We start from the raw sequence: 22,675 nt of genomic DNA, 5'->3' as shown, positions 1-22,675 counted from the left end.
AAAGATACTCCTACACTTCCTGTTCCAGTTCCATTCTGGCACCTGCACTTATCCTGCCAGCCCCGAGCCAGCCAGAGAACTACAGGGTGACAGTGATTTCCCAGGATCTGATGAACACTGAGCTCTCCATAACCTGACAAGGACAAAGTGCTGCTATTTGTTGGGTGGAATCAGCCTGATTGAGGTTCTGCATGCAGCAAGTACTTTGTAAACTGATCTCTCCTTGTACTGAGCCACCAAGCAAGGCTTTCCATAGGGGGGCTCACACAACTCACACATGCACAGCATTCCTGTCCAAGCCAAGTCTCTCCCTCTCCCTCTCCCCCTGGCCAGGCTCATTGTGCACAACACTCAGTGCAATCAGCAGCAGCATCCAGAGGGTCCAGGCTTTGCATGTGCAGCCGACTGGTTAATCTTTGGACTGCAAATGAGTGGAGACAATAGGAGCTGCTGCCAAGGCTCTAAATATATCTATTGGGGCTGAAAAGACGTTATCACGGGAGGGACATCAGCATTGTGCAGCTGTAACAAGTCCTCTGTGTCTTTCTCTACAGTCCTGAAACTTTCTGTCCAAAACTTCTCAGGGTGACACTGAAGCCGGGGGACAGCTGAAGACAGGATGGCATCAGCCATTGGCATTGCCCTGTGGGCTGCCCTCCTGGTGAACGTAGAGGGCAGTGGGCAGAGGAAGGGCACAGACAGCTCTGGCAGGAGATACAGCCGGGTCCAGCATGGGCACTGCACTTACACCTTCATCCTTCCTGAGCTGGAGGGCAACTGCAGAGAGCCCGCTGCTGCCAGCTCTGAGCAGCACTACAGCACCAATGCCCTGCAGAGGGATGCCCCCCAGGTGGAGCAGGACTTTCCTTCCCAGAAGATCCAACATCTGGAACACGTCATGGAGAACTACACACAGTGGCTGCAGAAAGTAAGTGTGCAACAGGCATACGCAAGTGTGCAATGATCATATCTAAATATGCAACGGGCATACGTAACTGTGCAATTATTATATGTAAGTGTGCAACAGGCATACGCAAGTGTGCAATGATCATATCTAAATATGCAACAGGCATACGTAACTGCAATTATTATATGTAAGTGTGCAACAGGCATACTTAACTGTGCAATTATTATATGCAAGTGTGCAACAGGCATACGTAACTGCAATTATCATATGTAAGTGTGCAATTATCATGTAAGTGTGCAACAGGCATTCATAACTGCAGTTATCATATGCAAGTGTGCAATTATCATATGTAAGTGTGCAACAGGCATTCATAACTGCAAGTATCATATGCAAGTGTGAAAAAGGCATACATAAGTGTGTAATTATTACATGTAAGTGTGAAACAGGCATAGGTAAGTGTGCAATTATTATATGCAAATGTACAACAGGCATACGTAAGTGTGCAATTATATGTAAGTGTGCAACAGGCATACGTAAGTGTGCAGTTATCATATGGAAATGTGCAACAGGCATATGCAAGTGTGCAATTATCATATGCAAGTGTGAAACAGGCTTACATAAGTGTGCATTTATTATATTGAAGTGTGCAACAGGCATATATAAGTGTACAATTATTACATTTGTGCAACTAATACACACAAGGGCAAGTATTACATATATTTGTGCAACTATATGCAAGTAGGCAAAGATTAATGTACTGCTATAATAAGTGTGCAATTATAACATAACGTGTGCAACTATAATACATAAGTGTGCAATTATTACATAAGTATGAAACTTCACGCAAGTATGCAATTATTATGAATAATTGTACTGCTCTAATGCATAAGTGTGCAACTGTTACATGTAGTTGTGCAATTATTATGTTAGCAGGCAGCTGTTATCAATAAGTATGTAGTTATTACTTGTAAGTGTGCAACTGTAATATAAAGTGTGCTATAATTAAACAAATGTGAAACTAATAATTGTACAATTTTCACCTGTAGCTGTGTTATTAGAATACTTATACTGTACATAACTGTGCAGTCATTATAAACGAGTGTGCAGTTTTTACACACAAGTGTGCAATTATTACAAATACCGTAAGTGTGTAGCTGCAATTATTACATGTTGGTGTGTAATTCTAATGCATGTGTGTGATTACTTCAAACAAGTGTGCAACTGTTATATATTATATATATTATATATATCTAGGTGTAGAACAAGTGTGTAGAGATGATACAGAGGTTAGTAGGTGTATGATTACATGTGAGCATATACTTAGGGTGTTGTACATGAATGTGCACTTATCATATGTGTGCAATTATTACACATACGTGCACAACTATGAAACACGGGTATGTATCACTGTCATTCATGTGTGTGCAGTGTTTCTGCAAGTGAGCAGCTACAGTATGTAAGTGTGCAATTATTATATGTTAGTGTGCAGGTATTTTATGTTAGTGTGCAATTATAAGTGACTGCAAAATAGGCAGTGTGTAGTTACTACAGTATATGTAGGTGTGTAATTATTATACCGTATGGAACTGTGGAATCACTAGTATACACAAGCGTGCCGTTGTTTTCAAGGTGTAGAACTCCCATCATTGGGGTCCGGAATGTTGTCATTCACTTTTTCAGTGTCTAGCATGTGCTATGTTAGTATAATATTCTCAGCGTTGTGACCTGTGTGGTTCAGTAGCAATCTCAGACTCGGCACTCTGAAATGCGTAGGGCAGCCCTGACCTCTAGCTGGGTGTTGTAGTGCAGCACTGTTCTGCAAGGACTGGCCTAATGTTGATCTCACCCACTGCAATGTAGGTTATAGGGCTCAGTATCGGTTACACTGTCAGCATTCTGTACAGTACAGGACTGATCTCACTCTCAGCACTCTCAGCACATGATCTTGGTTGTCAGTATTGTAGAATACTTGGTATAGTTCTTGTGTTCCTCGTTCTGCAATGTGGAGCGCAGTGTGAATTTCGCACTCTCCAGTCTGATGTAGTCCAGTGCTGATCTCGCTCTCAGCCTTGAACAATGTACAGTAGAACGTATCATATGCTATATTCTAGCTGGTAAAGTGCAGCACTTGTTCTCAATGTTTTACAATGTGTTTGTACAGTAATGATCTCATGTGAAGCCTTCTGTATGGTTACAGTGCAGTATTGGTGTCATTCTTTAGTTCCTGTAATGTGCTTGTATAATGCTGGTCTATCCTCAGCATAGCACAGTCCTGATCTTAGCCCATTATTGATGGTACAGTACTTATAGATCTCATCCTCAGCGCTCTGGACTGTATAGCACAATGCTGATCATATACCCCCCCCCCCCCCCCCCCCTCTCTTATGTATGACACAGAGCAGTATTCCTGACATACTACAATGTATTCAGTCACGTAGCATCGCTCTCATTCTCTGTCTTCTATCGCATACGTTCTCAATGCGGGGTACATCTATCCCAGGGGTACTTCTGCTTGTCCTAGTCAATCCATTGCAGTTACATTAAGTTTTAGGAATAAAATTCAAATGTGTTGATAGTTAATTCAAAGCAACAAGGAATGCATGAAAAGCATTTATAAACCATTATGCAGAGCTTGTAATGAATATATACAGTATGCTTCAAGGGGTTCATGAGAGGGGCAGCACTGTGGCGTAGTGATTAGCACTCTCATCTGCAGTGCTTGGTCCCCAGATTGAATCCCAGCCAGGGCAATATCTGCAAGGAGTTTGTATGTTCTTCCCGTGTCTGTGTGGGTTTCCTCCGGGCTTTCTGGTTTCCTCCCACACCCCAAATACATACAGATAAGATAATTGGCTTCCCCCTAAATTGGCCCTAGACTATGATGCATACACTACAAGACATACATAGACATATGACTATGGCAGGGATTAGACTGTGAGCCCCTCTGAGGGACAGTTCAGTGACAACACAATATACTCTGTACAGCGCTGGGGAAGATGTCAGCACTATATAAAAACACTATATAATAATGTTGCCCATAGAAGGGGTTACTTGGGCAATGCAGTCATTAACACTGTTTTAGTGCCTAGGTTCTCAGCAGGTGGTAGGTGTACACCAGGGGGGTATTTGGGTTGATTTCAGGGCGTACTTGAACTTGTCATAGTGAATTATTATTTATATATTGCCGACATCTTCCACAGCGCTGGACAGAAACAAAAATATAGTCATAATCACCAGCTGTCCCTCAGAGGAGCTCCCAATCTGATCCCTACCATGGTCCTACATCTATCATCACAGGAAACCCAGACACGGGGAGAACATACAAACTCTGTGCAGATAGTTCCCTGGCTGGATTCACACCGGGGGCTCATCAATGCAAGGCGAGATTGCTAACCACTACTCCTCTGAATCTGGAACAGAGAGTTTTGGATTTTAAAAAATTATTAGTCCTCTATAAATAAGCCTGAATATGTATTTATACACAAATATTAAGTACTTCTAACAATATTTGTGTGTCAGGAGATACTTGATATGAAATTATTCCCAATATGGGGTAATAATAATTGCAGTATTTGTATAGCGCCTTTCTCCTGTCGGACTCAAAGCGCTTGCGAGGCAGCCACTAGAGCACACTCAGTAGGCAGTAGCAGTGTTAAGGAGACTTGCCCAAGAAACTCCTTACTAAATAGGTGCAGGCTTACTGAACATGGGAGATACCGGCTTTCATAATGGGGTACATGCTGTAATACAGTAGAATCTTGTTATAGTAAACTCTGATATAGTAAACTCAGTCCTCAGGTTCCCGCAAATGAGTCTGTATAAATGTAAAATGTATGACCAATTCTGATATAGTAAACTACTTTTCCTGGTCCCTTGGAGTTTACTATAAAGGGATTCTACTGTAATGTTGAGAAACACTGTTGCAGCAAATACAGGGCACACCGGCCCCCTCAATGTGGATCATGTATATGGACAGGGCTTAGGTCATATGGTTGGGTGCAGAGATCAGCACCTTCAGTATAGACCAGGGGTCTCAAACTCAATTTACCTGGGGGGCCGCAGGAGGCAAAGTCAGGATGAGGCTGGGCCGCATAAGGGATTTCACAATCGCGGCGCATCGCTGCCTCGGCCCGCCCCTCTCACTCTTCCTTCACAGAGAGGGGCGGGCAGAGGCGGCGAGCCGTGTGGCGATTGACGTCAGGAGGGGCAGAGCTGAAGCTGAAAGCTCTGCCCCTTCCAGGAAATGCCGGCGGATTGCCCCCCGGGGGATTTGGGGGCTCTGCAGCCCTCGTTTAGCGGCGGGGATGCGGCAGATTACTTGGGAGCACTTAAGCGAACTATAAGGAAGATTTTGCTGGCGAGGGCCACAAAATATTGTATCGAGGGCCGCAAATGGCCCGCGGGCCGCGAGTTTGAGACCCCTGGTATAGACCCTTCTCACAGAGCCTTCGTATTCTACTTTACCATCTCATGTCTGTGTATAGCTGCTGATTCCTTATTCTTGTCATCCATCTTCCTTGAATGTAACATGCTCACAACAGAGCTTGTCTTCCCACTATTTCCTGCATGTAATTACTAATGTATGTAATATATCCCTACAACTTCAAACCACCAACCCCCCTCCCTGGGGCTAATATCCGACTGAGCTTTCATTCGTTAGTCCTAACTTCTGTCACTTCCATCATAACAATGTATCCTGTGCCCATCTCTTTCACTGTGTCCACCAACTAAGAGCAGGGCCGAAGCTACCATAGGAAAAAATGGGCAATTGCCCCAGGGCCCCAGAGCCTGCAGGGGCTCCCAAGGTGTCCCTCCCCATCTTAACTGTTTTTCCCCAGGGACTCTGCAGAGTCTGTTAAGTTAGGAGGTGATTGGGGGAGGGTCAGCAGCCACCTCAGGAGCCCCAGGAGGGAAATTTGGCTGCATCAAAGGGCCTCTAATGACGCGTTTTGGTCGGGGGTGTCTGTAGGGGGGCCCCCAGGCTAATTTTGCCCTAGGGCCCAATTGTTACTTGAACCGGCCCTGACTAAGAGACTGGCTTCTCTCCACCCACATCATCCACCTCTACGCCTGGTGCTCTGATGCTGCCCATCCCTGCCTATCCCTCAGCTGGCTGCCAGCTACCCAGAGAATCCAGTTCAACCCCTAACCCTCACTTCCAAAGCTCTCTATAACTTGTCCTACCCAACCATTTGTCAAAATTCCAACTACAATTGTCATTTTTTTGGCCCTCAACTCTGGTCACTTCATCATGTCTTCTTATTCTAGACTTCTCACAAATACTACCTCTTCTCTGGAACTCTTTTGCACACAGCCTCAAAACCTTTAAGAACGCCCATTATACTTTGCATACAAGATTATAGTCAGTCTTATATACTTTCTAAGCATGGATTTACACCTGCCACCACCTACACCAATTGTCAAAGGATAGCCTCTGCTAACCTATGTGTCATCTTCACCTTTCTCCATAGCTCCCAACTGTCCCTCTTTCTGAGGGACAGTCCCTCTTTGGGAGCGCTGTCCCTCTTTCCTCCTCATTCGTCCCTCTTTCAGGACTTTGTCCCTCTTTCTATGTAAATATATATATTTCTCCACTAAAAAATGTGTGACTCTAAACTTCATTCCCATCCTTTACATTGATATATTACTAATTTTAAAATGTTAAAATGAAGGAAAATTAAGCAGGATAGAAAGGACCAGTGTGGTTTGAATTATGAAACAACATATTTTTCTTATGACATCTTTATGGTATGCGTGACTAGGGGTGTGGGGCGTGATAATGGGTGTGGCTTAGGTGTCCCTCTTTCTCATCTCAAAAAGTTGGAAGGCATGCCTTTCTCCTCTCTGGATTGTAAGCTTCTTGGCAAGACCCTTCCCCTATTGTTTCTTGTAATTGCTGTAGTAATTCGTTAGCGGAAGTAAAAAAAGACGTGTTCGAGTTCAACCAGAAAATATGGAACAACACCAGCCTGCCCCCTCACATATCTCAGTTGAACCAGAGGAAGGTGAAATACCCTTACAAGGATTGGACCAATTAGCCCTTAACTACAAAAAAATCCTTCTTGACTCCAGATGGCAATCAGATAAAATCTGTGGATCAACACTGCCACAAATGACCTAGTACTTATAGCCATGTATGCCCTTCAGTGTAAGGAAAGTATCTAAGCCCCTTAAATGCAGATATAGAATTTGAAATTTCTCCATGCACAGGTCGTGTCCTCGTCCTCTGCACAAGCCTAGGGACCAATAGCTTATCTGCCAAGCTTTTATATATGCCCACTTATGTATTTATACATGTTAATTTAAAGAGACTCTGTAACAATTTTCATCCGTATTTCTTCTATCCTATAAGTTCCTATACCTGTTCTAAAGTGCTCTGTCTAACTGCAGCCTTTCCTAATCGCACAGTGGCTGTATTATCTCTGTTATATGATCTAATCTTCTCTCCTCTGTCGGGCTGAGGCAGTCAAGCTGGAATGTACTGTGCTGCTTGTGATTGGATAGAAGCTATACACACCTTCTCCAGGCCCCCTGCACACTCTGTATGACTCACACACTAAGCTCCTCAGCCTATCACTTGCTATGTCTTTTGTTTGTAAACACTGCATAAAAATGGCAATTATAAGCCAGGATTTCAGCAGGGAGAGGCAGAAACAGCACAGAGGGGCCCAGGAGAACATAATGAATAGAATGGTATGCTTTTTATTGTAAGAATTTTAGAGTACAGATTCTCTTTAAGGCATCTTTTCTCTAGACTAAATAAGCCAGTTTCTCTAACCTTACCTGGTAAGTGAGGTCTACAGTCCCTCAATTTTGTTGCTCATCTCTGTCAATGAGTACTCCTTAATCCCTCTCTAAATTTCATCTCCCCATCAGTATCACGTCTATTTTGTACGGTGATACCGTAAATCTTGGGTGTAAGATGCATGACTTGAGATTTTTTAATATTGAACGTCAGCTGTCCTTTACGTGCCCATATAGCCATGCTATCTAGGGGTAGTTCTACCCAACTAGCAATTTTTAATGTTATTATACAAGCATTATGTATGTATGTATGTATGTACGTACGTACTTGCGTACATATCTGTGATGGATGTTCTTATTGTAATACAGCCTTACATAAGATAATAACCCTTTATTTAAAGGGAAGGTCCAAGCAAAAAAAAAAATGAGTTTCACTTACCTGGGGCTTCTACCAGCCCCATGCAGCCATCCTGTGCCCTCGTAGTCACTCACTGCTGCTCCAGTCCCCCGCTGGCAGCTTTCTGACCTCGGAGGTCAGGGCCGCATTGCATACATTTTTACGCATTCCAGCTAGTGCAGGAACAAAAATGTATGCGTTGCACCACTAACGCGTAAAAATGTATATGTTAATGTTCCTGCACTAGCGGGAATGCGTAAAAATGTACGCAATGCGGCCCTGACCTCCGAGGTCAGAAAGCTGCCAGCGGGGGACTGGAGCAGCAGTAAGTGACTACGAGGGCACAGGATGGCTACGTGGGGCTGGTAGAAGCCCCGGGTAAGTTAAACTCATTTTTTTTTTTTTTTGCTTGGACCTTCCCTTTAAAGTAAATACATGAAGAACTACTACAATGATTAATAATAAAATGTTTGGCTGGCTGTTACTGGGGTGTTTTTCTCCATCTTTCTGGTATAGCTGCACTCTCACACGTTTGTAATCTGACTGGGATTAGGTGACCGCACATAGATTGGATGTGTAGCGATTGCACATGACTTGACGTGTAGTGGCTATATGTGGCTGGACGTATAGTGGCTATATGTGCCTGGACAAGTAGTGGCTATATGTGATTGGATGTGTAGTGGCTATATGTGCCTGGACAAGTAGTGGCTATATGTGATTGGGCGTGTAGTGGCTACATGTGGCTGGACGTGTAGTGGCTATATGTGACTAAACGTGTAGTGGCTATATGTGACTAAACGTGTAGTGGCTATATGTGACTGGATGTGTAGTGGCTACATGTGACTGGATGTGTAGTGGCTACATGTGACTGGATGTGTAGTGGCTGTATGTGACTGGACGTGTAATGGCTATATGTGACTGGACGTGTAGTGGGTGTAGTGGCTATATGTGACTGGACGTGTAGTGGGTGTAGTGGCTATATGTGGCTGGACGTGTAGTGGGTGTAGTGGCTATATGTGGCTGGACGTGTAGTGGCTATATGTGGCTGGACGTGTAGTGGCTATATGTGGCTGGACGTGTAGTGGCTATATGTGGCTGGACGTGTAGTGGCTATATGTGATTGGACGTGTAGTGTCTATATGTGACTGGACGTGTAGTGGCTATATGTGACTGGACGTGTAGTGGCTACATGTGACTGGACGTGTAGTGGCTACATGTGACTGGACGTGTAGTGGCTACATGTGACTGGACGTGTAGTGGCTACATGTGACTGGACGTGTAGTGGCTACATGTGACTGGACGTGTAGTGGCTACATGTGACTGGACGTGTAGTGGCTACATGTGACTGGCCGTGTAGTGGCTACATGTGACTGGCCGTGTAGTGGCTACATGTGACTGGCCGTGTAGTGGCTACATGTGACTGGCCGTGTAGTGGCTACATGTGACTGGCCGTGTAGTGGCTACATGTGACTGGCCGTGTAGTGGCTACATGTGACTGGCCGTGTAGTGGCTACATGTGACTGGCCGTGTAGTGGCTACATGTGACTGGACGTGTAGTGGCTACATGTGACTGGACGTGTAGTGGCTACATGTGGCTGGACGTGTAGTGGCTACATGTGGCTGGACGTGTATTGGCCATATGTGGCTGGACGTGTAGTGGCCATATGTGACTGGACGTGTAGTGGCTACATGTGGCTGGACCTGTAGTGGCCATATGTGGCTGGACGTGTAGTGGCTACATGTGGCTGGACGTGTAGTGGCTACATGTGGCTGGACGTGTAGTGGCTACATGTGGCTGGACGTGTAGTGGCTACATGTGGCTGGACGTGTAGTGGCTACATGTGGCTGGACGTGTAGTGGCTACATGTGGCTGGACGTGTAGTGGCTATATGTTCTTGGACGTGTTGTGGCTACATGTGACTGGACGTGTAGTGGCTACATGTGGCTGGACATGTAGTGGCTACATGTGGCTGGACGTGTAGTGGCCATATGTGGCTGGACGTGTAGTGGCCATATGTGGCTGGACGTGTAGTGGCCATATGTGGCTGAACAGGTTGTGGCTATATCTGGTTAGACATGTTCTGACCACACATGACTAGATGTATAGAGACATGACTGGAGATGTAGTGAATGCACAGGACAGGGGTTACTATGACTGCAGTCTTTCCTCCTTTCCTTGTCACATTGAGTATCTTTTGTGCTCCGGCAGTCAGTTATTCAGTGATCTGTCACAGCGGCTGCTATTGAGTCAGCACAGTGTTGGCAGCGAGCGGAGGAGGGGGAAGAACGGCCGTGGGCCTCTTATACATGACTGATTATCCCATTCACTGACTGAACGCTCATCCCTCATCCCTGAGCCAATGTTACCCTATTTTAAAAAGCTTTTTTTGACAAAATTATTATTCAGCACCAAATTTTGGTGGCATAAGAATGGGGGTGTCTGGTGTTGGTGAGCATCGGCAGACCTGTGGAGTGTTGTTAGCCGTACAACGTGGGGTAGAAGCATGGACAGGAGAGTGAATGGGCACTGAGCTTATTGTGCTGCATGTGTGCAAAACGGCACTGGGAAATTTGGGTGTACAGTACGCCACCATAGATTATGTGAATAATGTTGCACTCACAGTACTGTATATTCTGGCGTATAAGACTACTTTTAACCCTTGAAAATCCTCTGAAATGTCAGGGGTCATCTTATACGCCGGGTGTCATTGATGCCGGGTGATATGCCCTATCCTGTTACCGACTCTCAGATCTCGCTGCTGAGGACTGTAGTGAAGCGGCGCAGGCGCACATGTGCGAGATCTGAGAGGCAGAGAAGGAGGTAAATAGGATACAAGGACAAGCCAGAAGGGTGAAAGAGGTGTGTTTTATGGGCACAGCGCAGTCTATTCTTCCATTCCGCTTTGATAAACAGGTAGACAAGGAGGGCTGACCAATCCACCTAGGGAGAGTTGACCAATCCAACCAGTCAATCGCCTACATACTGTTATATATTGGGAACCACATACAGTACAGCACCAGTATCTGTTCATACATGGCACCAGTATATATGATGTTTTTTTTATTTGGTGTGCGTTGGAAGAGAGGTGGTCTTATACAGCGAGTATATCCCAAACTATATTTTAACTGGAAAAGTTGGGGGGGTCGTCTTATACGCCCAGTCTTCTTATATGCCGGAATATTTGGATGCCATCTATAGATGGAGCCCTAAATGACTATAAAAATAGTGGGCTTAGGCAGCAATAGCAGCTGAATTACCTCTTACCCGAGTCAATGCAGTTTTTGGCTTCACCCTGCGCCCAAATTCCCCGGAGCAGTTTTTGCATGTTTGCGCATGTGAAGGTGGCTCTACACACACATTACAATCTACATTGTGCCGTCCTGACCCCACTTACCGACTTACAGTGCAGTTTCCATAAGATATAAGCAGCTGAACAGACCTTATTAAGGTGCCCAATATTGATACAATCTACAAGTCTATATAGTAGAAGGATAAACAGAGTGAATATACTTTGAATATGTACTTCTCATACTTCATAAAAGTGGTCAAGTTGTGCACTCCAGGCTGTATCATAAGTGGGCACCATAACTGAGAGGGATAAGGAGGCTGCCATATTTATGGGGTGAGTACCCATTAAAGTGGACTCAAATTAAAAATACAAGATTTCAGAAATAAAATCTATTTTCTAAATTATAATAATAAATAGCAGCCTTTTTTTCAGCTGCATGATGACAAATATAAAATATTTTACATTTATTGGAGGAACCCCTCCCTTCCTTTCAAATTGCCGGGATTTTTCCGGCAAACTGGTGGAGTAGATGGTGTCCAGCAATGGAGAAATTGCTAATGGCTGCCCCCAGTATAATCCTAGTTATGAAAAGAGAAGGGTGGAAAGCATGCACTGAAATGATCATAGGTTTGAAGGAGTGTTTATTTATCTTTGTATGTGTCAGAGTGGTGCAACTAAATATTTTTCATTAAAAAAATGTTTGGTTTGGGTCCGCTTTAAGGGCACCTTTTTCCCTACAGGTGCTCTTTAACCTAGGCTATGATGTCACGAAGCCTTCTCCTCCCAGTACACTCTGGGTGACTAGTTGTTGTTTCTACTCACTTCAAAGCACACAACAAACAAACATTCCGCAGTGATGCTCCTCCCAGCATTACAGATGCATTTAAAGAGGGACTTTGACTAAGGTTTGAATTCCATTCCAATCAGTAGCTGATACCCCCTTTCCCATGAGAAATCTTTCCTTTTCTCAAATAGCTCATCAGGGGGCTCTGTATGGCTGATATTGTAGTGAAACCCCTCCCACAGTATGATGTCATGACCATGGTCCTGACAGTTTCACATCTGTGAACCTCATTGCATTATGGGAAATAACAGCTTTTTCCAACTGCCAAGCAAGCAATATCTCCCTCTGTGTGTAGAACTCTCCATAACAAACATTCCGTACAGATCACCTGGCAGAATTAAAAATGTCACCACCAGTGATACATTTCAGAATGTAAATGGACAAACACCGACTAAATAATTTATGAAGTAATCTTGTAAGAAATAAGCCATTTTATGCATAAAGTAATGGTTACATTGGGGTTCTCCAGTCCATTTCAAATGTTCTCATATCACAGCTGTATCAGATTAGCAACATTTACATGGCAAAGCATTTTTTTTTATTGAAAACAGCAGAGCTCAATATAAGATGTGATTTCTGGGTAACAGAAGACCTTGCGCTGAGCATGGCCAGGGTGAGGATGCGGCTGTGAACAGCGTCTGGGGCTCTCATAAGTCACCTGCCCAGCGTGAGCAGATCACATTTGTCCTGCTGTTGTATCTGTAGGACTTTCATGAAGACCTCTGCGGGGGGAGATGTCCTACGAGGGGAGATGTCGGGCCTTCAGAGTGGGAGCACCGCAGGAGGTGCTGGATCCATACATGCGGGCCAAACCATTATCTGCAGGGGTCACAGGCTGAGCTCTGCGGCAAACACAACTGAAAAATGAACTATGATTTTTCTCATGATAAATCATATTTTTAGAAGCTCCAGGAATTTAAACTCCTCATATGAAACGCTTGTTTGTTTGAGGCGAGTCCATCACCCTCAGCGGGAGACCTGCTCAGACCAGCTTTCAGAGCAGGAACTTTCTTTCTAGTGTAAGTGGAGCCATCGGTGAGCCCAGCGGAGAGCCGCCATCTGCAAATAGAGCTTCACAAATGAAGAGTGACTTATGGAGAAAGTCAGGGAGCAGCTACAGACCAGCACTGGGTGGGAAAACAGAAGAAGACTATTATAGACTGGTGGTGGCCACAACCACGCATTGTCCTTCCCTGGCACCCTCTCGTTAAAGCGGGCTATTATGGCTTTACATGTGCTTATTAAAGTGTAATCTTTCCTCATGAGGGACGCCGGAATGCCTTCTGTAAACAGAGGGAGCCATATATAGGCTTTATCTGTGCTATAAACTTGCAGATCCGAATGTAGAGTTGGGATAATGACTTTATATTTAGGTTGTATCTGTGCTATAAACCACAAATATGAGCGTACGGTTAAATAACTGCGCTGCGTTTAGTCTCTGTACTCTTGATGTATTTTCTGTGACAAGGCGCAGTCCTTGTTCTTCTGTGAGGCCCGGCTCATGCTCTGGAAAAAAAATGAAGCATTTTCCGGATCGCAGAGAAACGGAAAAAAAACGGACAGTGAACGCATCTTTTGTGCAAGTGCAAAGTCCCGACCTGATGCATTTTCCCTCAGCCTGATTGCGATCACTCTGCGCACGCTGGGGCGCTGGATGCAATGGAAGCCTATGAGAACGGATGTGTCCATTCTCGCTAGGCTGGTTGACGCATGTGGACCACCTCCTCACCTGTCCCATGCTGCGCTCCAGTCGCACGGCCAATTGTATTTCACAGTGTGAGGACTGGTGCACACCAAGCACTTTTGGTAGCGTTTTCAAAACCGCTGCCGCCTGTAAAGACGCTTAGCTAATGTATCCCAATGGGATGGTGCACACCAGAGGTTTGAGGTTTTTAGCGAACTGCAAACGTGGCTCCTGCTGCATTTTTGCGGTTTGCAGCTGCGTTTCTGCCTCAATGTAAAGTATAGGAAAAGCTCAAACCGCTCTAAAAAACGATAGATCAGGCGGTTTTACAGGCGTTTTCGTTACAGTAGCTGTTCAGTAACAGCTTTACTGTAACAATATATGAAATCTGCTACACAAAACGCTCCTAAAAACGCTAGGCCTGTTTAGAAAATCTCTCTAAACATGTCTAGAATCGCTCTGAAAATCTGCTTCAAAAACGTCTAGCGTTTTGCGGATCTGCTAGCGGTTTTGGTGTGCACTGGGCCTGAATGAGGCCTTATTGTGTGGCTAGCTGTAGAGGTCCCATAAATTAATCTGGAGATGTGTTTGGAGAGTGGACACTCTGTTGATCAGATTTTCTAACGTTCTTCAAGATTGGAGTGGATTTTAAAGAGGAACTGAAGTGAAAATAATGCAATTATAATTAAAAAAAATTTACATTACTGTACTTTATAAATGTAGTCAGTGCTTAAATCTTTCCTGATTTACCCCTGATTCACTTTGATTTACATTCTGAAGTTAATCACAGGTGGTGAAATCTTTAGTCCTGTCAGCTGCAGCTCCACAGAATGTTCATTTTACTGACGGTTCTGAAGCCAGTACAACATTTACCTGGTCTTCCAGAATGCCCTAGGAGGAGAATTCCGCATAGATAAACAGCATAGGCTGAGACAGCACCACATAGATAGATAGATAGATAGATAGATAGATAGATAGATAGATAGATAGATAGATAGATAGATAGATAGATAGATAGATAGATAGATGTATAGATATAGATAGATGTAGATAGATGTATAGATATAGATAGATGTATAGATATAGATATAGATAGATAGATAGATAGATAGATAGATAGATAGATAGATAGATAGATAGATGTATAGATATAGATAAATGTATAGATATAGATATAGAGAGAGATATAGAGATAGAGATAGATATAGATAGATAGATAGATAGATAGATAGATAGATAGATAGATAGATAGATAGATGTGTATAGATATAGATAGATGTAGATAGATGTATAGATATAGATAGATGTATAGATATAGATATAGAGAGAGATATAGAGATAGAGATAGATATAGATAGATAGATAGATAGATAGATAGATAGATAGATAGATAGATAGATGTGTATAGATATAGATAGATGTAGATAGATGTATAGATATAGATAGATGTATAGATATAGAGAGAGATATAGAGATAGAGATAGATATAGATAGATAGATAGATATATAGATAAATGTAGATAGATGTATAGATATAGATAAATGTAGATAGATGTATAGATATAGATAGATATAGATAGATATAGATATACATATACATACATAGACACATAGATATAGGAAGTGTTTCTGATGTTGAAACCAGAAAAGGGAACACAAAAGTGGGTATCCTGAATAGATATTTTACTACATTCTTCTATACGTCACTACAGTGCAATTATGTGCTTTGAGGCCTATGGGAGTAAGTGTTGTACAAGTGTCATAGACGGCCATAATAAGAATTTCTAAAAGTTTAGTGAAATATAAGTCACCACGGCCCATGCAATTCACTTTTCCTCTGGAATCTTCTCCCAGGTGTTAGCTTCACAACTTGACATAAAATGCCTTGTAAGCCACCAGCAAGCAAGAAAACCAGCACCAGCACCTACAGCCGCTGAAGGTCAGGCTTCTTCCAATCCATGGGCCCCTCTCCTACAGCACTTTTTTTGGAAGGGATTGGTGGTCACAATTATGAAAGCGGAGGAGTGTGGCCACACTTGTTTAGGTGGGTTGATAGGGAAATAGTGGTAGCACTTGTTGGATGTGCTGGTGGAGAGGTTGCTGTGCCTGGCACACATCTCGGCTCATTGGACATTAGTGATGGTCATGTCTAGAACTCATGGAGAAGCATGCGATTTGTTTGATCAGCTGATAGATTTGCAAAGCTCTGATTTGCTGTGATCACATCCCGCTTTAGCACGTGATCATGACTGGCAAATCAGAGACTTGCATATCTATCACCTGACAAAACTGATCACTTGCTCCTCTCCTAGACATGACCATCACAATTGGAGAGGTCTTCTGCTCTGCAGATAAATAGTCTGGTCCTGCAGGAATATCTGTTCTGGTCCATAAGTAATAACATTACATTAGTGTGTTTTAAACTTTGCCAAACCCCTCAAAACAATGATCGTTATTTGCTGGCAGCTTGCTGACTGGCTGAGGACCAACATGTGGCCGAGAGCAGATTATTTATAGACAAATGCTGCTGACTTAGTTGTTTTGTCTAAAGAGTCGTTCTGAGACAACAGACCTGATTTTACTGAAGTTCTTCCAGGCTGGAGGTCGCCGGAGAACTTAAGAGATCCAGCATACCTGGTCTGCATTTATTTACCTAAGCTTAGTGCACACTCTAGTGTAGTCTAGATAAAAATCATTATCTCAGGAACCTCTAGGCACAGAAGTTATGATGCCCCAACTCCATCCTGTAAAACCGCAAATCCCAATGCAAACCCAACTTCACTCACTGAATGCCCCCGTTTCTTGGGCCGAAGGTCATCTATTGACTCGTTCCTCTGCCCAGTGTCCTAATTTTCACCATCCAGGAGCCTCAATGATGCCACGACGCCCGGAGCATAGAGAACTGGTTGGGTGGTGTGAATGGGACATCCACCCATCCAGCTCTCTATCCTTCGGGGGCATTGATGTCAGTGTGTCTCCAGAAGGGTGAGTGTGGGTTCAGGAACCCATGACTAGCTGCCTCTGCGCGCAATGTCGATCTCTAGTTCGTTGCTAGTGCTTATCCGTCCCGGCCGGTAAGCAAACCAAATCTGCAGTCGATATGAAGCACGGTGGTCATTTTTGGTCTAACTATGTAAAAGCGTGCATTACTGCGGTAACACACATAGGACAAAAGGGTTATTATTATTATTATTATTTAGTATTTATATAGCGCCAACATCTTCCACAGCACTGTGCAGAGTATACAGTCACTTAACTGTGCCTCGGAGGGGCTCACAATCGAATCCATACCATATTCATACATCTATGTAGTGTATGTATTGCAGTCTAGGGCCAATTTATGGGGAAGCCAATTAACGTATTTGCATGTTTTTTGCATGTGGGAGGAAACCGGAATGGCTGGAAGAAACCCACACAGACACGAGAAAACATACAAATTTGTGCCCCGCCTGCGATTTGAACCACGTTAGAGAGCTAACCACTACGCCACCTTGCTGCCCTACAAACTTTACAGGAGTTTACTGCACCAGACGCCCTGATTCTTATTTTGGGTTTGGTTTGAAAATCTCAGTTTGACGTCAGAGTCTCAGTGAGTCAGATCTGTTTCGGAAGCATAAAAAGAAACGTACGCTGTGATCACACCTTGCAAATCAAAGACTTGCATATCTATCACTTGACCAAACCGATCACCTGACCAAACTGATCACATGCTTCTCCATGAGTTATCACTTATGCAGGGGATACACGGTACGTTTCTGTTCCGTGTATCGAGCAGCTGATCCAGCCAGCTGATAATATTTCGCTGGTCCGATCACGCTGCTAGACCCCGCCCACTCGATCCCGCCGGCGGACAATGGCAGGGAATCGAGCAGCTGATAAGGAAGTGCTGGCGGGGACGAGCGGTAATCGATCCGCGCATACGAGCAGGGACGCGGCTGGGGTCGATCCGGTGGCTAATCGGCTGCCAGATTGACCCGTGTATTCCCAGCATTAGACATCAGAGCCTCAGTGAGTCAGAGCTGTTTTGGAAGCATGAGAGGGAAGTATTTAATATTAGGCAGGTATAGTTCATTTTTGGCTTATCGGCATATACTCAGCGTAATGTTGCATGTTCCTTTTTTAGATTCCTCCACCTGGTTTGATATTAGTTCAGTGTGATCTGTGAGTGGAATATCATTCCATCTTTAATGCTTGTGGGTATAATCTGCTGTAATGGACATGTTTCCCTCGTACAGCGGCTCTGTCACTAATGTACAATAGGCTGCACAGAGGTGTTTACATAGCTGTTCTCTCCTCACCGACATGAAGTGAATATTTGGCACCTCAGTGAATGGAAGTATTTATTCTTCTCTGACAGCAAAGCTCACCGTGCTGCCTTAAACCCATTCATCACTTGCGCAATTTTAGTTGCGTTTTTGATTTATTTAGTTGATTTACCAAGACGTGCAAACATTAAAGGACCGCTGAAGAAAGTGGGATATGAAGGCTGCCATATTTATTTCCTTTTAAACAATACCAGTTGCCTGGCTGTCTGATCCTCTGTCTCTAACACTTTTAGCCATAGACTCTGAACAAGAATGCAGATCAGATTTTTCTGCCAAAAGTCTGACTTAATCTAGTCAGATTTCATTTGCAAACTGGATGTTTGTTTCAGGTGTGTGGCCCCAACACTATTGTAGCTAAAGAGATCAGCAGGACTGCCGGGCAACTGGTATAGCTTAAAAGGAAATCCATATGGCAGTCTCCATATCCCTAGACGTGTGTATGTACAGTGCCAAGCACACAAATGACTATGCTGTGCTTCTTTTTTTCTTTCTCTGCCTAAAAGAGTTAAACATCAGATATGCAAGTGACCGTTTCTGTCTGGGTCAGGACTGGGTCAGACTATAGCATAACTCTCACTGATAAGCAATTACAGCCATCAAACACTTTTCTGGCAGAAAATGGCTTCTGAGAGCAGGAAAGAGATAAAAAGGTTCAATAGTTCAAAGATTTGAGCTCTGGCATACTTCAATGAAGGTGTTATTGAGCAGAAACAATGAAACAGTAAAAACTAGATTTAAATATAAAATAATACTGTGGGATATTTTTTAAAAAAAAATAATTTTTAGTAGGAGTAGGATAGATACAATTTATCTCTTCAGTGTATTTTCACCTTGGATGTCCTTCAACACTGGAGGAAAATCAGAGCAGCCATTCAGAATTCTTGTTTCATTCAATAGCTGAAACCTGATTGGTTTGTCTAGACAACTGCTCTATGCAATCATACTACCGTAGGAACAAACAAGCCCATCGTGCTCATGCTTATCCACATTGCTAGACTTCCCCCCCCCCCCCCCCCTCACTTGTGTACCAACCGGGCATTCCTCCTTCATGGACAGTACAGCACTTGTTCCCCGAGTAACAATCCTTAACCACTTGATGACCCACCCTTTACCCCCCCCTTAAGGACCAGCGTGGTTATTAGTGATCTGTGCTGGGTGGGCTCTACAGCCCCCAGCACAGATCAGGGTGCAGGCAGAGAGATCAGATTGCCCCCCTTTTTTCCCCCCTATGGGGATGATGTGCAGGGGGGGTCTGATCTCTTCTGCCTGCGTGTGGCTGGCGGGGGGGGGCACCTCAAAGCCCCCCTCCGCAGCGAAATTCCCCCCTCCCTCTCCTACCTGTCACCTCCCCGGTGATCCGGGCTGCACAGGACGCTATCCGTCCTGTGCAGCCAGTGACAGGACGTCCCCTGTCACATGGCGGCGATCCCCGGCCGCTGATTGGCCGGGGATCGCCGATCTGCCTTACGGCGCTGCTGCGCAGCAGCGCCGTACAAATGTAAACCAAGCGGATTATTTCCGCTTGTGTTTACATTTAGCCTGCGAGCCGCCATCGGCGGCCCGCAGGCTATTCACGGAGCCCCCCGCCGTGATTTGACAGGAAGCAGCCGCTCGCGCGAGCGGCTGCTTCCTGATTAATCAGCCTGCAGCTGGCGACGCAGTACTGCGTCGCTGGTCCTGCAGCTGCCACTTTGCCGACGCACGGTATAAGCGTGCGGTCGGCAAGTGGTTAAAGAGGAACTCCGGTATAAATAACGTAATGAAAAAAAAGTGCTTAATTTTTACAATAATTACTTATAAATGATTTAGTCAGTGTTTGCCCATTGTAAAAACTTTCCTCTCCCTGATTTACATTCTGACATTTATCACATGGTCTTTACTTCTGGCAGGTGATGTCAGTGGAAGGAGATGCTGCTTGCTTTTTTGACTGTTAGAAACAGCTGTTATTTCCCACAATGCAACAAGGCATCCACAGTGTGATGTCAGCACCCTGGTGCTGACATAACACTGTGGGGTGTGTTTCACCACAATATCAGCCATACAGAGCCCCCTGATGATCAGTTTGAGGAAAGGTAAAGATTTCTCCTGGGAAAGGGGGTATCAGCTACTGATTGGGATGAAGTTCAATCCTTGGTTACGGTTTCTCTTTAATGGCGACATTATTAATGGACAGCACACCAGAGCAAATCTCGTCTGTTTTACCACATTTGAGCCATACGTGCGTTTGCATTGTGAGAGGAAAAAACCCTTTTTTTTCCCGCATGCTGCAAGCATTTCATATACAAAGAATTTTGCTGTGATTTGTTAAAATGCATTTCCAAAATGGAAACTCGCGTGGCAGTCAGCAGGAGTGTAGTTGTAATTGTGCGCCTGTACCCATGTTGCGATATCATGGAATTTATCTTTCGCTGCACAAAAAACACCAGTAGTCGTGAAAATTGTATTGTGGGTATGGGCCTTAATATTTACAGACTTTAGGAAAGATTGGGATCATTAAGGATGAAATGCACACACAGACCTTCGATTTCACATAAGCAAGTACTTATATAAAATACATTCACATACATCTGTTATCCCCAGGATCGGTCTGGAGTGATTACATGAGGAGGTTATGGTCAGATATTTAGCATTTCAGGAACAATTTGGGCTGAAATGGCTTCATACTGACTGTTGGATGATAATGGCTTCATACTGACTGTTGGATGATAATGGCTTCATACTGACTGTTGGATGACAATGGCTTCATACTGACTGTTGGACTGGGGCAGCTGCGCTCTGCCTTGTGAACTGGCATCACCCAGTAGGGAAATCCAGCTGGCTCTACAGTTGGTGATAAGACAGCCAGGCTCCCAGTTCTCACACTCACAGGCACAAATCCTCCAGTCTTCTATCTCTGAATAAAATCTTTTTTACAGAGAGCTGCAAGAGTGAATTGCAGAGGAAAGCCCTGATAAAAACTCTTGTAAATAGTTGTGTTTGGAGTGTGCTGTTTCTGGGGTGTTTATCGCGCTGGGATGACAGATGTGACCATGTAAAGTCACTGAAAAGTCCAAAGCAAGTAGGAGAGATGAATGAAAGTGGATTTTCTGCTCACAGCAGCCTGGCAGACATTAGCAGCAGAATGGCCATGTGCTCGGCAGCACTGGGGGTCCTGCCTTCAGTGTCCACAAGTTTGCAGGTTTTCCAGTGTTCTTGTTCTCCTCCAGATTTTCTCACCAACATTGCTAGAGGCGAAGGGGGCCATATGCACTTAAAGTTTTCTCTTGGGCGATCTTTTTACACCTTATCAATAAAATGCCCTTTAAACCACCGGCAAGCATAAAAACACTCAGAATAATAATTTTGATAGTACTTTTTCATCTACTTTATACTACCTTTTCAATTGCAGAGTGCTAAAAAGGTATTTTAATGAAAATCTAAAGTCAAAATAAATCATCACTTTAACTCTTGAAGGCCACTAAAGTTATTCTGTGCCCACGAGTCCCTCTGGCAAGCAGCATTAACCCCCGCTAAGCTGGCCGGCCACGCGCCTCCTCACCACACTCCCGTGGCTACTGCACATGCACAGAGCACTCCCAGCAGGAGCGCGATCAGGGTGCGCGCAGCTCGGGCCTGCGCATGCGCAATATACCGTCTGACTCGGTGCGATTGCCCTGCTTTGAGGGGGTTGCTGCTGCTCGATGGAGGGACTCTGTCAGATGGCGTGGGCACAGGATGACTCCAGGAGGCTACAAGAATCCCCAGGTAAGTTAAACTGATTTTTTTTATTTTGACTTTGAGACTCTGTACAAAAAAACAAAAACGCTCCTGGGGGGTACTCTCCTCTGGAGGGGGAAGCCTCTGGATCCTATCGGGGCTTCCCCCGTCGTCCTCCTTCCTACGGCGGTCTCACTCTTACCCATGGAAAGCACAGCCGACAATTTGTCAGGCTGTGCAATATTTACCTTTCCCTGTTCCAGCGGGGGCGCTATTGCGGCTCTCCGCTTGGACATAGGTGGAAATAGCCGATCTCAGTCGGGTCCGCTCTACTGTGCAGGCTCAGGAGACTTGCCGCAGGGGATGCCCGCTAGTAGAATATCGCTACAGTTAGTGATACTCTACTGCTGGATTTCAATAGTAAAATATCGGTAATGTTTACAAATATTTTACTATGGCTAAACCTAACCCCACTCTCACACAGAACCCTCCACTACCGATGCCTAAACTCCCCTAGTGGTGCCTAACCCTAAGGACCCCCCCCCCAGTGGTGCCTATCCTTAAGCCGCAAAGCCATAATATGCAGCAAGCAAGGTAAGTTTCGGCGCCCAGAGGCACCTGATTAGACTGCCGCTAACCAGGCGTCTCTGGGTGCATCACTTTACCTTGCTTGTCGCAAATCGCTGCCATAATAAAAACCGCGATTTGCGGCAAAGGAGGTACATTTTGTCATGGTGCGCCCAAATTTCCTTTTTTTGCCGCTTTAACAATAGGCACCTATGACGGCG

The 22,675-nt window shown here is 44.5% G+C and overlaps 1 protein-coding gene across 3 annotated transcripts in view; it reads left to right on the top strand.

Annotated features, from left to right (window-relative positions):
* ANGPT1 (angiopoietin 1) overlaps positions 1–22,675 on the top strand; it is a 354,139-nt gene that overhangs the window by 7,809 nt on the left and 323,655 nt on the right. The window contains exon 2 of one of the 3 annotated variants that reach the window (XM_068237916.1): positions 585–928. The exons of 1 other annotated variant lie outside the window; for it this stretch is intronic. In XM_068237916.1, the coding sequence (XP_068094017.1) occupies positions 620–928 (309 nt within the window). In that variant the 5' untranslated portion in view covers positions 585–619. Of the gene's footprint in view, positions 1–371; positions 929–22,675 lie in introns of those variants that run through there. One more of the 3 variants, XM_068237915.1, reaches the window with a different exon arrangement.

The sequence above is a fragment of the Hyperolius riggenbachi genome, chromosome 5 (assembly GCF_040937935.1).
Source record: "Hyperolius riggenbachi isolate aHypRig1 chromosome 5, aHypRig1.pri, whole genome shotgun sequence".
In the NCBI taxonomy this organism is placed as follows: Eukaryota; Metazoa; Chordata; class Amphibia; order Anura; family Hyperoliidae; genus Hyperolius; species Hyperolius riggenbachi.
The sequence above is the reverse complement of the archived record's forward strand: the minus strand, read 5'-3'. Positions and strand labels throughout refer to the sequence as shown.